This window comes from Pinus tabuliformis, chromosome 8 (assembly GCF_031772625.1).
Source record: "Pinus tabuliformis cultivar Carrire ecotype Pingquan chromosome 8, CPIR1, whole genome shotgun sequence".
Taxonomy (NCBI): Eukaryota; Viridiplantae; Streptophyta; class Pinopsida; order Pinales; family Pinaceae; genus Pinus; species Pinus tabuliformis.
In genome coordinates this window covers 932,075,427-932,091,018 of record NC_142294.1, presented here as the reverse complement: position 1 = coordinate 932,091,018, position 15,592 = coordinate 932,075,427, and the positions used below count along the sequence as shown (strand labels likewise).

Genomic DNA, 15,592 nt, shown 5'->3' with positions numbered 1-15,592 from the left:
CATAATTCTAGAGTTGCTTTTTGGAACACATCAAACCCTTGAAATCGAAGAAAACAAGAATTACAAGGGAGTTAGTGTTATAAAAAAGAAATGTATGGGGTTTCTTTGATAATGCTTGTCAAAGGGAGAATTGTGGGGTTGGTGTTGTCATTCTATTCCCTTAGAATGTGGTTCTAAAATATAAGTTGAGCATTGGAAATGGTTTGGACTTTGTTGTTGAGTTGATTGCTCTATGATGTGCTTTGAAGTTAGCTTTGTGGAAGTAGGTGATTTTTTATTGATTGGTGATTCCAAAATAGTAGTGGAATGGTTCAATGGAAAGGTGAATCTTATAATCCTTCAGTTGGAATCATGGAAAATGATAATTCAAAAACTACAAAAAGTAGTTTGATGATCTTCAAATCCTTCATTATTATAGGGAGCACAATGTTCTAATAGATCTGCTCTAAAAGGAAGCTTCACTTTTGGATGTTGGCACTTGTACATGCTCAGAATTTCGAATGGTGTTTTATTGTCAATCTTTTACTTTTATTATTATTATTATCAATTACTTTATCTAACTCACCAATACAACAATTCCCCCACTTTAGACTATAGAGCACCTCTCAATGCAATAATAATAATTCACATTCATAATCATAATATTTGAGAACATATAATTAATAAACTTATAATAATTTAATAAATTTAATTAATAAAAACACACACACACATATATATTAAAACCATTTTACCATACAAATTAAAGTAATAGTTCATCTTTAACCATTCATATTTAAATTTAATTTAAATATAAAAAATTAATATTCATAATAATTTTTTTTCTTGTAAACACTCTATATATGAAATTTATATAAATATAAATAATATTATTAAGAATCAATATAGATTTATCATAAGTTCGGATCTACTACCTGTGGAGAGGAATCAAATATTTATAGGTGTAATTTTTCTTTTAAATTTTTGCAGTCCAAATAAGGTTCACATTTTGAGAGATTTGATCCATTGGGTCCCTTGATAGATCTTTAGTTAAGATAGACCTTTACATTCCACATGAGAAATATATAAGCAAATTTTATTGTTGTAAACTTTGAAACTTTATCGTTGTAAACTTTGAAACTTTATCTTTCTTTTGCAATATTATACACACACTTTAATTGGATGTATTTTGGGTGGTTGGGAGAAGTGTTGTTATTCTTCTTACCCAAGTTCATCAACTTATGTGACATGTTACCTTTATGAATAATTATAAGTTGATGTTTACAATGTATCATTTTTAATTTTAATTTTATTATTATTATTTTTTAATTTAACTAGAGAAATAAAAATCTAGGTTGGTTTGCACTCACTTGACATATGGTTGATTCCAATTCCTACCATTATAACCTCTAGGTGCCTATATACACCCCCTTCGCATTATCATGACAATTGTTAATTGAGCTGCCCCAAACTCTTACATATGCCCCCTTCACACTATCATAACAATCACCAATTACACTACCCCGATAACTTACAATGTATCATATTAAACAACATTGATATCAACATGAATATATCCGTATAATGTCCTTTAACTTCTATATATTTTCTTTAAAAAAATATTTTTATATTCCATATAAAAAATATATAATTTTATCAAAAAAAACTAAAAATTAAAAATTATTACAAAATATATTTATTATTAACTTAACCCGAATTGAACTTAAGCTAAGAGAATAACACCGTTTCTCTCCATTATTTAAACTAAAGCCAATTAATTTTATATATAATTTTAATAATTTTTATCAAACTTAAAAAAGAAAATTTCAAATACAATTAAAATAACTATGCCATAAGATCGAATTTTAACTAGCCCTTCATTATTAGATCCAATTTTAAATAAACCTTCCATATCTCTTCGGTGTAGGAGGAAAAATCGAGAGGTCATTGTTGTTCAACATTATAGGTTGGAAACATCAATATACAATTAATTATTCATAAAGGTGGTGCACTCCATGTTAAATCATTGGTTCATGGCCACGAATTAATTTATTGGAAAAGCGGAGTATATTATTATCTAGATGCTTTAGTACTCGAATCTTCAACTGGTACACATGCACTTTTCATTATGAGAAGGATTCCACGCAAGCGTCACGTGGCTTCCAAAGAGTTGTCAGTTAATATCAATATTCACGGTAGAAAGGCTAATCTCCCAAGGGATTGAGCAGATCTCTTGCTCTGAACCTTCAAAAGAACCCTCCTCCAACTCCTTTTACTTTGTCTGTTTAACGATTGAAAATGGGGGACTGCGGTAAGTTATCTGATGTTCTGCCATTGCGGTTGTTCATTTGATCAAATATTTTGTCTGCAACTTGGAATGATTTGAATTGATTTGTGTATTGTATGGAATTCAGACGAGCTGAGTGAATTTCTTTCTTCTGCTGTGGAGGTCGCAAAAAGAGCTGGGGAGGTAATTAATAGACGGGCTTATATCAGTTTGATATTTGAACAGGGAATGTAGATTGCAGTAAACACTGTTCAATGACAGTTCCATCTTTGATATATATTCTACTCTTACTGTAAATGTTACAGATGATTGGGACAAATTTTTACAAAGAGAAATCCGTGGAACACAAAGGAAAGGTATGATCTTTTTGTGTAATATGCTTTCGATTCACGGTAATTTCTATTATTATTCGTGACCAGCATTCATTAATGTTACTGTCATGGTTTGTTTATCTACTCTGTCTTCAAAGCCTTTGTTCTATTGGACTATGAAATGATGTGGACTGTGAAATGGTGTAATGATCTGGGTTTCGAATCTCAGGCATGCCGTCTTAAATTTCTATTAGGGATTTTCCGAGTGCCTATTTTGCTTAGTTTTTGAATGGTAATGGATCATATGGATTTCGGGCACTCATATTTTTTCATGAAGGGATGTCTTGTCCTTGGGAATGTATGTTCTGCATTCTTAGTGCATATTCTGCGTGCAAGCTGCTCGTTCCATAGGTTTTGTTTACGCCCATTTCCTTCTTTCACTGATGTTCATGTTTCTCTTCAAGCTGAAGTTGTGTTCAAGATCTAGCATTTTTCCTTCTGTTTTACAAGATGTCTTCGTAACAGGCCCGCTTGCATGGATTATATGGTTCACATGGACGAAATATGACTCTGGAGAAATTGAGTCTTGTTGGGGCTATCAAACATCCTGCTTTGCCATCCAACCAAACCCTTATTGCAAATAAATGTTTCTTTTAAATTTTATGGCCTTTGAGTTTAAAATAATAGATCAACTGCTTCCTCTCTTTGCATTGTATATTCAGCTAACTACAAGTAAAATTTTTATGGGTAGGGCCGTCCATGGTTTTAAGGTCTTTGTAGCTTTCTCTCTGAAAGTTAAGGTAACTTAGTTCACGACCACCGTTTTTCCAAGCCTTATAGTTCAACCCTGGTTTGTGGATTTATTGATAGGCAAGTGACGTGTTCAACCCTGGTTTATGGATTTATTAATAGATATGTAAGGCAAATTAGAGATCCACAGCAATTAGTAGGTTGCCGTAGTTGAAAATGTTCAAGTTGTCCTCTGAATTTATTATCATTTTAACTACTCAAACTTTTTTTTAACAGTAATGAGTAATATATTTTATAAATCTCTGCCCGGAATGCAGTAAAAAACGGGAGAGTTACATCAGAGCAGAGACATATTCTGTTATAGCATTAAGGACACTGGGAAATTCTGACTCCTCTTCACAAAAACTGGTTACTACTAAATTCCTGACAACATGTATGCGACTATATATATCCTGCAATATTGTCCTCAAAGAAACACAATTTTACAAAATTTGCTCTTTCACAATGAGAGGTGTCTACTGTCATTGCATCCTCCATTTCTGCATTTACATTTCCTTCAGTGGGATGAGGTCTCACTGTTTGGCTGGTCTGCTTTATATTCTCCACTTGATCACGAAATGCATCAACTTCGTCGTTTTGACGCTCCATCTGTTGTTGAAGGGCAAGAATTCTGTCAGATTGCTCTGCCAACTGGAGGGAGAGCTGATGGATGAGCAACAAGAGTTCATATTCGACGGTGCTGGCTACTGGAGAATGTGGACAGAGAGGGCACTCTAGGGGGCCTTCTTCTTCGTCAGGTTGCCGGTGAGGATCCAGTAATCCCTTGCTGCAGGAGATTTTCCAATTTCTATTCTGGACTCCACTCAGGCCCCTAGAGCCCTTGGAGGAATGATGCCGATGGCATAGAAGGAAGACACCAACAAAACTTGCAGAGAAAAATGGAGATTTATGCCAAGAAAAGAAAGAGCTGATTACCAAATTTTGAACCAATAGCCAAAGGAATTCCCACAAGCCCTTCGCTTTGCTGTCACCCGAGTTGTTAGTCTGCTTGATGCCTAAGTCACCATTGCCTTTCTCAATTTTCACCTGTGTCTGCTTCAGATTCGATGAGTACTGAAGGTATTCACTGAGAATTCCAGGACGAAGAGGGTAGAACGAGACTATATAACTGATGTTGCCAGCCCAAAATGCTTTAGGTCCTGGCAAGAACTTCTCTTTCCAGGGGCGAAAGCTCCAGGGGTGGGGAAAGAGAAGCCAACCTTCTCTACCCTATAGACGAATGCCCATCCTCGACAGATAAATAACCCCCATGACAAACCAATTTCTCTCCTCCTTGAATGCATGAAATGATTGATAATCCTCCCACACGAACTCGATCCTTTTGACTGGTCTGGGCGCTGCTATTTCCAAGACTTGGAGATTGAAGATCCCACATTCGAGATTTAATTTCTAGATCCCACCATGCAAAAATATCCAGAACGGAGTACATGAGGGTGCGTGGCCTGCAAGCTGGCCCAATGCCTTCTCCCATATGGGACAGCCGCCATTTGTTTTATTAACTTTACTCATCAATGAATACAATCTGCCAACGGTGATTCTCAGAGATTGGATTATTAAACCTTGCTTCTCCATGGTGGTTCTATTGTTTGAATGACCTGTAAACATAGAGGGCTGTGGCATATTCTTAGGCAATCTCATGGAATGGTTTTCCAATTCCTTCCCCCATTGACCTCTGTTTGGCTCCTTGCCAAACCACAGGTTAGATTGGCTTGTTGATCCGCAGCTGAATTCTTTCTCCTTATAACATGAAATAAACTTTTGTTCTGAAACGATTCCATTAAGCTCATGATTCTTTGCAAAAGAAGATTTAGTTTGTTTGTCTTGGATGGTACCTCTTTTTGCAGGAGATGAATGGTTATGAGAGAGTCTCCCACAATGGTAATCCTAGAAATTCCATGTTCCTTGGCTAAGATCAGTCCTAGTAGCAGACCATACATTTCTGCCATGTTGGATTCTTTACCTAGCCCCCCCACAAACTTAATTTCTTGTTGTTTAGCGGGATCCCAAAGGATCCCTCCCCCTCCTGCCACCCCTTTAACTACTCAAACTTAAACCATAGGATCAGGTGCATTAGTTGCATTAAATTAAGTCATGGTACTACCTTTTTATCCAGTTACAGCGGTAACAATGCCAATATTGATCATAAAACAATTATGCTACGTAAGATTTCAGAGATCACAATCATTCATCTGCATGACAAGGAACGACTCATTGCAGCAATTAGATAGCAAGTTCAACAGTTATTACTTTTTTGATGATACAATCAACTTAGGGACAACTCAACTAGAAGGTTAGAATCTTAGATTGAATTCAGATTTAAAAATTCTTTTATATCACTATAAAGAAAAAGATGACCAATGGAATTTGTTGATGCTGTGTTCTAAATCACTTTTTAATGCTGTGTTTACATAATAAATCACTTTCTAATAGTTAGCGGATTTTTATCCTGACAATTGTTGAAAACTTGCAAGTGGTTTTTGTTTCTATTATAAATTTCCTGACAATTGTTGGAAACTTGCAAGTGGTTTTTGTTTATATTATAAATCCAATGATTGCTAGAAAATCCCATTGGAGAAAACTTTTCTCCTATCTCAGACAACCAACTAGCCAACGACCGTATACATTTCTTATTTATGATTATATGCCACAATCCTCTACCATTTGCATTGGTCATACACCTCTCACCAATCAACGTTCCTCTTGAAGGAAGGTGGGTCACCACTTGGCATGTACTTTAACCATTTTGCATCCAAGTGCTTTTACTTAATGTTTTGGGCATTCTAACATGGATAAAGGGGTGATATGGATCATTGATTGACCTTGACTGTAAACTTGTTTTCTCATCTTATCAGGGGGGTTAGTCTTTAGCCCTAGTCCAGTGGGACCTCCTTTGAGGCCTTAGGGTTATAGGAGGGGCGCTACTTGGGAGACTTGGATTGAAGTAGCATGCTCATAACCATTCCATGCTTAATGCCTTTCATCATTCCCTTGATTTCACATCCATCCTTTGGGTTTTGTTGTCATTGGTTCATTAAGATTTGGCACCCTCAAATCCACATCCTTGAGTCTGTTAAAATTTTGTAGCTCATGGATGAATTTCTCCTAGAAGAAATCATATCTTTCAGTTCTGTTTAAACCAATGTTTTTAAAACCGGAACCGGTGACCGGACCGGTCCACCTAATGAACCGGTTTAACGACCGGAACCGGTCTAACCGGGACTGGTTTGGTCTAAACGAACCCGTTTTAAAAAAATACATTAAATAATTAATTTTAATGAAACAAAACTATTTTTAAGATGTAAAACCATGATTCCAAGCCAATAGAGACAAAATATGCAAAGTTTGCTCATTTATATACCATGTAAAGGTGAATATATCAAAATGGCACCGAGTACAATACATATCATCGAAAAAATAGCAAAATACATAAGAAATGAGGCTCTAAATGGCCTATAAAGTCCAAAAACAATGCTGCAAGCTATGAGGCCATTGACCTACTACAAGTCTACAGTGTACACATGATCAATCATCAAGTTCATCACCACTACTAGACACAGGATCATCATCAGGAGCTACATAGACATCATCTAGTTCAGAGTCTGAGGATGCCTCAGCCTGATCTGCAACCTCAGTATCAATGCCACCAATGACAATAGAAGTGGACCTAATGGAAGCACGAGTTTGTCGACCTGCATGACTAGTGCCTTCCATTGGTTCTTTGCCTTTCCTTGATGCCGCTATTGATCCAAGTTCTGATGCCACCACATAATCTGCATCATCCCCCGCTAAAGCCATGTCGATATCAAAATCAGCCTCAAACACAGGTTCTTCAGTCTCCTCCACCCATTCTGATGTTGGATCAATATCGTCCAACACAACGGCATCTAGATCAGGAGTTTTGCTCATCATTTGGAGCTCCGATTGCATTTATTGTTTAGCCCCAAACCATGAAATCCTGAAAACCATTAAGTCTGCTGAATTTTGAGTGAAATCTAAAATTCTAGTTTCTCCATATGAAATCCAATGAGGTCGAAACCACTCTCAAACATCCTGAGTCATTTCATGGTAATGTTAAAAATTTAAGTAAAATGATGAAAATGAAAATTAAAGGAAATGTCACTTTTACTTTAAGAATTTAACATTACCATTAATTTCTTACATTGTTAGGGTTGAAACACCCTTAGTTTCCCCCCAAAACCCCTGAAACAAAGTGAAAAATATGAATTTTTAACTTTACGGTGGGCGTGCCAAAAATTGGCCGGTTTGATACAAACCGGCCGGTTCCGTCCTAAACCGGCCGGTTTTCACCGGTTAGGGCTGAAAAAAGGTGAAATGCCCTATCAAACCGGGTTTTTTGGCCGGTTCTGACCGGCAGCCTTGCTAACCGGCCGGTTTGACCGGTAACCGGTTTTTGAAAACGGTTTTTAAAACACTGGTTTAAACCACCTATAATAAAATTTCATTTATGACAATTCTAATATGACTTTCCAAAAATAGGTCACATCTCAATTTGGAAGTGACTTTCCAAAAATAGGAAGTCATGTTTGAATGATCAAGGATGATCTCGACATATGGAATCCGCTTTAAAATCAAATTAATAATGATTATGTAAAAATTTCTCATTTCCCACTCCGGTTTTCAGTTTCACCTTATTTCTCCAACATAGTTAAATGCCCTTTCTCATATCCATACATTCAACAACTGGAAAATAAATTTTGTTGAAAACACAAATTCTAAAAAAATTACAGAATGCTGGAAAATGCAGAAATAAATATCAGCACATACAAACAGCCATTCAACACATTTAAACACAGTGATTTTTGGTCAAGGTGACCCTGGAAAAACCCCCTACAACTCTTGGGGAAAACCAGTTCGAAAGCTCCTTCTTATTTCTGGAAAATGCTTTTTACAGTGAGAGAAAATATTAAGCAAAAAATCAGCAAGCAAACTTTTACAACTTATCTCATTTTCCGTGCCTCACAACCAACTGGAAAAACTTGCAAACAGCAAAACTGAACATCAATAAATGTTGTACGACCTCCTCGATTTTTGTGCCAAATTTCAGCGTTAAATGTTGTTGTACAACCTGCCTAGAAAAGTGTGCAAGCTGCCATAAATGTTGCTGTACGGTTTCCTCGATTTTTGTGCAGAAAAAACAACAATACAGTGTATGGATTTTTGCCTAGCAATGCGTGCCAAGGTACAGCCAATTGTTGTACGACCTCCCTTGAAAAACGTGCCAACAAATTTCAGATTTTCTGCTCCTCGATTTCTGTGCTAACTTGCTGTACGACCTCCTTGGTATCTGAGCCAAAACTATTGTACGACCTTTCTAGAAAAACGTGCCTAAAACCTGCTTTTCATTGTGTGCTAACTCAGCTGTATGGACTTGCTGGAATGCTGCCTTGGAATGTGTGCCAAGCTGCTGCCTCCTTCTCCTCACTGTCCAGAAATCTCCCTTGCTCTCTTGCTCTCCCTCTCTCAATCTGCTCATGAAAGAATGAATGACCTTTTCCTCCTTTCCCTCCTTTAATCTAACCCTAAATGACTTTTGGGGAATCCCTAAATCCAATGGCTGAAATAGATTGAGATGTAGGGCTGAGATTAAATGCTCATTTAAATCTCACTTTCTATTTTTTAATTCACCCCACTTTAATAAAGACCCACTTAGTCATTTATTTCCAAAGTCACTTTTCCTTTCTAATTTTACGTTGACTTTATTAAAGTCACTTTAAAATTAGACTTTAGTAATTTTATCACTTAAAGTCACTTTTAAATTAGATTTGACTTTATAAAAATTATGAAGTCACTTTAGGAGAAAAATTAAATTCTTTTGGACGCTTTTCCCTAGGCCAAAGATCAAAGCCTTAGGGAACCACCTGTCCTTAGGTACCAGTTCAACACTCCCTCTTACCGAGGAAGGTGTTCCTCACCACACCCATCTTGTCTCTGAAGTAGGCATGCTTGCCCCGTGGTAAGGCTTTGGTAAGAATATCCTGCAACCTGCTCATCAGTGGGAATATACTCAAGCTTCACAGCTCCCTTCTGAACATAGTCTCTGATGAAATGATATTTGATCCCGATATGCTTTGACTGGTCATGAAATACTGGATTCTCCGTGAGTTTAATGCAACTCTGATTATTACAGTAAATCACTGAAGGTCTCAACGGCTGACCAAATAAGCCAAACAACATCTTGCGAAGCCAGATGGCCTCACAACTAGCTAGACTGGCTGCCATATACTCTGCTTCTGCTGAACTCAATGCTACTGACTGCTGCTTCCGGCTGAACCATGACACTACTGCCGAACCCAACCCAAAACAGCACCCTGAAGTGCTCTTCCTATCAGAAGCACAACTTGTCCAATCAGAATCAGTATAACCTACCAATCTCACTCCATCCCCCTGCTTGTAATCCAGACCATAATCCACTGTCCCCTGCAAGTACCGCAAAATGTGTTTTGCAGCCACCCAGTGAACCTTCCTAGGCTCACACATAAACTGACTCATCGTGTTGACTGCAAAACAAATATCTGGTCTAGTGTTGACCAAATACATCAAGGAACCAATCAATTGCCTGTACAATGTGGGATCCACCAACTCGGAATCCGAAGCATGAAGCTTCTTCCAGTTGGTCATCATCGGTGTCGACATGGGTTTACAATCCTCCATGTGGAATCTGCCAAGGATGTCCACAATATACTTCCCCTGCCCCAGGAAGAAATACCCCTCCTCCTGCCACACCTCCAAACCCAAAAAGTAATGCATCAAGCCGATGTCCTTCATCTCAAACTCCGCCGCAAGATCTCTCTTGCAGTGCTCTATGAGTCTCTCTGCACCTGTAATAACCAAGTCATCCACATACAACACCAGAATGAGAGGCTCCTCACCTATCACAATATAGTAAAGGTTCGGATCTGCCTCACTCTTTGTGAAACCCATCCCCTGCAAGTATGTATCTATCCTGGAGTACCAAGCTTTGGGAGCTTGCTTCAGGCCATAAAGGGCCTTCTTCAGTCTGCACACATGGGACTCCTTCCCATACACCTCAAAGCCCTGTGGCTGCTCAATGTACACCTCCTCCTGTATGAAGCCATTGAGAAATGCAGTCTTCACATCCATCTGGTGGATCTTCCAACCCATCTCTGCTGCTATTGATATAATGGAGCGGATCGAAGTATATCGAGCCACGGGAGCGAAGGTCTCCTCATAATCAACTCCCTCTACCTGGGAGAACCCTCTAGCCACAAACCTCGCTTTGAATTTCTCAATGCTGCCATCTGCAACATGCTTTACCTTGTAAAGCCATCTGGAAGTAACCACGGATTTGCCCTCAGGCCTCGGCACCACCTCCCAAACATCATTCTTCATGATAGAAGAATACTCCTCCTGCATGGCCTCTCTCCAGACCTGCTGGCCAGCTGCCTCCTCATAGCTAGAAGGCTCAGAGTCAAGGATGCTGGTAGCCATTGCCATATAGCTACAAAACCTCTCAGGTGGTCTACTCTCTCTGACCGGCCTCTTAGGCTCAGTAACAGATGTGGCATCTCTCAAGGTGTCCTGAAGCCACTTGGGCTTCCTCTTCCCTGAGCGTACTTCTCCCATTGGAAAATGAAACTCCTCCTCCTCATCATCATCAGGAGCCTGAACTCTTGACTATCTGTCTGCTGTCCTCCTGCCTGCACCTGAACCTGTAGATGCTGAGGTACCGTGTGAACTGTCCATCAGTGGACTCCCTAGTGAACTACTCTGTGGACTGCTCTGCATGCTGCCCGGAGCACCACCCTTCTGGCTCAGCGAGCCACTGCTCAGTGATGGACCTGACATCCTCATAGATGTACCTCCGGATCCTCCTGATCCCTACCCACTGGATCCCTGCGACTGACTCAACTGCTGCTGAGGGTCTAGCTGATCCAGATACTCTAACTCCCGTGACCTCCTAAAGGCCCTGTCCTCCTCGAACTTCACATCCTGCCTGACAACAACTTTCCTCTGTGCAGGAATGTAAATCCGAAAGGCCTTTGAGGTCTCACTGTAGCCCACAAAGATACCCTTCTCTGCGGTGGGCTCTAGTTTGGTCCTCTTCTCCTTGGGTATGTAGGAGTATGTAATGCACCCAAAGATATGAAGATGACCAATATCAAGGTTCTTCCCCAAAAAAGCCTCTTTTGGAGTCATGTGCCCTAAGGCACGATGCGGACTCCTATTCTGCAAATAAACAGCTGTGTTGCAGGCCTCTGCCCACAAGAACAATGGCAATCTCTGATCATGTAACATGGCTTTGGCAGCCCCTCCGATGGATCTGTTCTTCCTCTCCGCAACCCCGTTCTGCTGGGGCTTGTAAGGAACAATGAACTCCCTCCTAATGCCTGCCTCCGCACAATAGTCAACAAACTCTCCAAGGGTGTACTCTCCCCCATTGTCCGACCTCAGGGACTTGATCTTCCGACCTGTATGTGTCTCCACAAGAGCTCTAAACTCCTGAAACCGCTTGAAGACCTCACTCTTGGTCTTCAAGAAATAAATCCAGGTCCTCCTGGAGTGATCATCAATGAATAAAACATAGTACTCATATCCACTCAAGGAAACATGAGACATCCGACCGCTCACATCGGAATGAATCAAATCAAGTATCCCAGTCGCTCTGCTGTCACTGCTGGGAAAAGGGGATTGGAAAACTTGCCCATCCCACATCTTCTGCAAGTATCAAAGTGATAAGTACTGAAATCTGGCACACATGTAGTGATCTCCCGCAAGGTCCTCAAGGCTCCATGATACATATGCCCCATCTTGCGGTGCCAAATCTCACACAGCACAAAACTGCTAGCTCTGCTGTCGTACTACTGCTCAATGCCAAATGGCACTGGAATGCAAAATTGTACACCTTTGCATGGCGTACACCTATCACTCTAGCTGAATCAGTTGGAGTGCCCCTGGAATACATCAACACCTGTCCTCCCCTGAATAGTACCTCATATCCTCTGTCCTCCAAAGCTGAGACGGATATGAGGTTCTTCCTCATCCCTGGCACATAAAGAACATCTGACACCTTCAAGGGAGGTCTGGACTCCCTCTGAAATGTTAGTGTCCCCACACCGACTGCTTTAACAACTCTGTCATCACCGAGTACTACCTCTATATCAGTGCCACTCTCTGAAAGCTCTGAGAAGTACTCACGGACTCCTGTCATGTGACGTGAAGCCCCACTGTCCACATACTAGATACCTGAAGATGCTCCGTTAATCGAGGGAAAAGCATGCTCCCTCTGAACCTGTGTGGCAGGTGAGATCCTGCACTAGAGGACTCACGCAGTGAACCCAAACTCCCGGTCAAAACGATCTGCAAAGTCCTCAACCTCTGCTGAAGCTGCCATGCTCTGGTTCTTCCATTTCTTCTTCTTCTTCTCCGGACACACAACTGCATAGTGTCCCATCTTTTGACAATTCCAGCACTTCACCTTGGAATAGTCCTTCTGTGTGTTACCCTGTTTACCTTTACCTTTGCCTTTGCCCCCACCATTGCTTGTGGAAGCCTGCTTCTTCCCTTTGCTTTTCTTGCCTCCTGCCAACAGTGCTACATCCTCATCCTGCTCAACTTGCTTGGCTGCCCCAAGCTGACCTTTCCTGATCTCTGTTTGAATGCAATCATCCCAAAACCTCTCCCATGTGGGAAGGGTCTCACGTGCACAAACCCCATCAACAAAGTTCATCCATGAACGGGGGAGGCCATTCACTGCAATCTGCACCAACTCAGTGGGTGGAATGACCTCTCCAACTGCTGCCAACACATCTTTCACATTAGTAATCTTTGTGAGATATCTAGCTGCACTATCATTACCCATCTTAATGGTCTTTAGCTTCTCCTTCAGAACCATTTTCTGGTTCTCATTGGTACTCTGGTAGAGATTGGACAATGCTGTCCACATCTCATGGGCATTTCTCTTTCCTCTCACATGAGGAATGCAATGGTCTTTGACTCCGTCTAGAATTAGTCTCTTACTCTTGTTCTTTCTATTATAAGCAGCTAACTGAGTGGCATCAGTAGGCACAACAACAGGGTTCTGTGTGCTATGCACCATAATGTCTCAGACTTCCGCCTCCTCAAAGATACTCTGCATTCTCTCATTCCAAACGCTATAATTGGTATGCCCATCCAACCTATCCTCCACCCTCAATCCCAATGACATCCTGCTATCCTAACACTGAAAAATAACACTGCTGTAGTAAAGATAAAACTGCTGTTTGTGAAAAATCAGGTTGCTGGAATTTTCTGAGTGAAAAATCAGCAGGCTGTAATTTTCCTCCTTGCTGTCCCAAACTGCACTTCAGCACTCAAGCTCTGATACCTTGTAAAAATTTCTCATTTCCCACCCCGATTTTCAGCTTCACCTTATTTCTCCAACATAGTTAAATCCCCTTTCCCATATCCATACATTCAACAACTGGAAAACAAATTTTGCTGAAAACACGAATTCTGGAAAAATTACAGAATGCTAGAAAATGCAGAAATAAATATCAGCACATACAAACAGCCATTCAACACATTTAAACACAGTGATTTTTGGTCAAGGTGACCCTGGAAAACCCCCCTACAACTCTTGGGGAAAACCAGTTCGAAAGCTCCTTATTTCTGGAAAATGCTTTTTACAGTGAGAAAATATTAAGCAAAAAATCAGCGAGCAAACTTTTACAACTTATCTCGTTTTCCGTGCCTCAGCCAACTGGAAAAACTTGCAAACAACAAAATTGAACAGCAATAAATGCTGTATGGCCTCCTTGATTTTTGTGCCAAATTTCAGCATTAAATGCTGCTGTATGGCTTGCCTAGAAAAGTGTGCAAGTTGTCATAAATGCTGCTGTACGGTTTCCTCGATTTCTGTGCAGAAAAACATCAGTACAGTGTATGGATTTCTGCTTAGAAATGCGTGCCAAGGTACAGCCACTTGTGTGGCCTCCCTTGAAAAACGTGCCAGCAAATTTTAGACTTTCTGCTCCTCGATTTCTGTGCTAACTTGTTGTACGACCTCCTTGGAATCTGAGTCAAAACTGCTCTACGACCTTTTTAGAAAAACGTGCCCAAAACCTGCCTTTCACTGTGTGCTAACTCAGCTGTATGAACTTGTTGGAATGCTGCCTTGGAATGTGTGCCAAGTTGTTGCCTCTTTTTCCTCACTGTCTAGAAATCTCCCTTGCTCTCTTGCTCTCCCTCTCTCAATCTGCTCATGAAAGAATGAATGACCTTTTTCTCCTTTCCCTCCTTTAATCTAACCCTAAGTGACTTTTGGGGAATCCCTAAATCCAATGGCTGAAATAGATTGAGATCTAGGGCTGAGATTAAATGCTCATTTAAATCTCACTTTCTATTTTTTAATTCACCCCACTTTAATAAAGACCCACTTAGTCATTTATTTCCAAAGTCACTTTTCCTTTCTAATTTTACATTGACTTTATTAAAGTCACTTTAAAATTAGACTTTAGTAACTTTATCACTTAAAGTCACTTTTAAATTAGATTTGACTTTATAAAAATTATAAAGTTATTTTAGGAGAAAAATTAAATTCCTTTGGACACTTTTCCCTAGGCCAAAGATCAAAGCCTTAGGGAACCACCTGTCCTCCGGTACCAAATTTCAACAGATTATACAAATCAAGAATTAATATTTTTATCTTTATCCTTATTATTATTATTATTAGTTGTAAAATAGTCTAAAGTCATTCACCTTTAATGGATTAATAAAATCAAATTCTCTCATGGAATAAGTAAATTCTCTTGTTGAACCTCTCTCTTGGAATAAAATAATAACTCCATGCTTAAGAGAATGGAACTCTCTCTCACTAATTCAATGTATGGAAAAAGTGTAACTCATCCTCATTAAATGCACTTGTAACTCCCTCATTCTATTCGATTTGTAACTCTCACCAAATATTCTTTCATGTCTAAATGTAACTTTTTCTTTCTCTAATCCGAATTGTAACTTCTCAAGACAAGTGTACCTCTCTCTCTATTCTTGGGATAAGTTACACTTCTCTTCAAGTAACTCCTCCTTCATGGAATTCGATTCTCCTATTATTGGCTCAAGGCATGAATTCATTTTGTGACTCTTCTTTTTCATCTATTTAAGCAAGAGCAAGTGATAGTTGAGGGTAGCCTGTCCATTGTGAAGAAGGAGAGCAAGTGTTGAGTGCGTGCAAGAGACGTGTGAGAGC

General features: G+C 39.7%; 1 protein-coding gene across 1 annotated transcript in view; it reads left to right on the top strand.

The window, feature by feature from the left end:
• The first annotated feature begins 2,107 nt into the window (after positions 1–2,107).
• Positions 2,108–15,592, top strand: part of VTC4 (Inositol monophosphatase family protein) — a 107,907-nt gene continuing 94,422 nt past the window's right edge. The window contains exons 1-3 of the mRNA XM_089373090.1: positions 2,108–2,290; positions 2,394–2,449; positions 2,572–2,622. Of these exons, the coding sequence (XP_089229216.1) occupies positions 2,278–2,290; positions 2,394–2,449; positions 2,572–2,622 (120 nt within the window). The 5' untranslated portion in view covers positions 2,108–2,277. The remainder of the gene's footprint in view (positions 2,291–2,393; positions 2,450–2,571; positions 2,623–15,592) is intronic.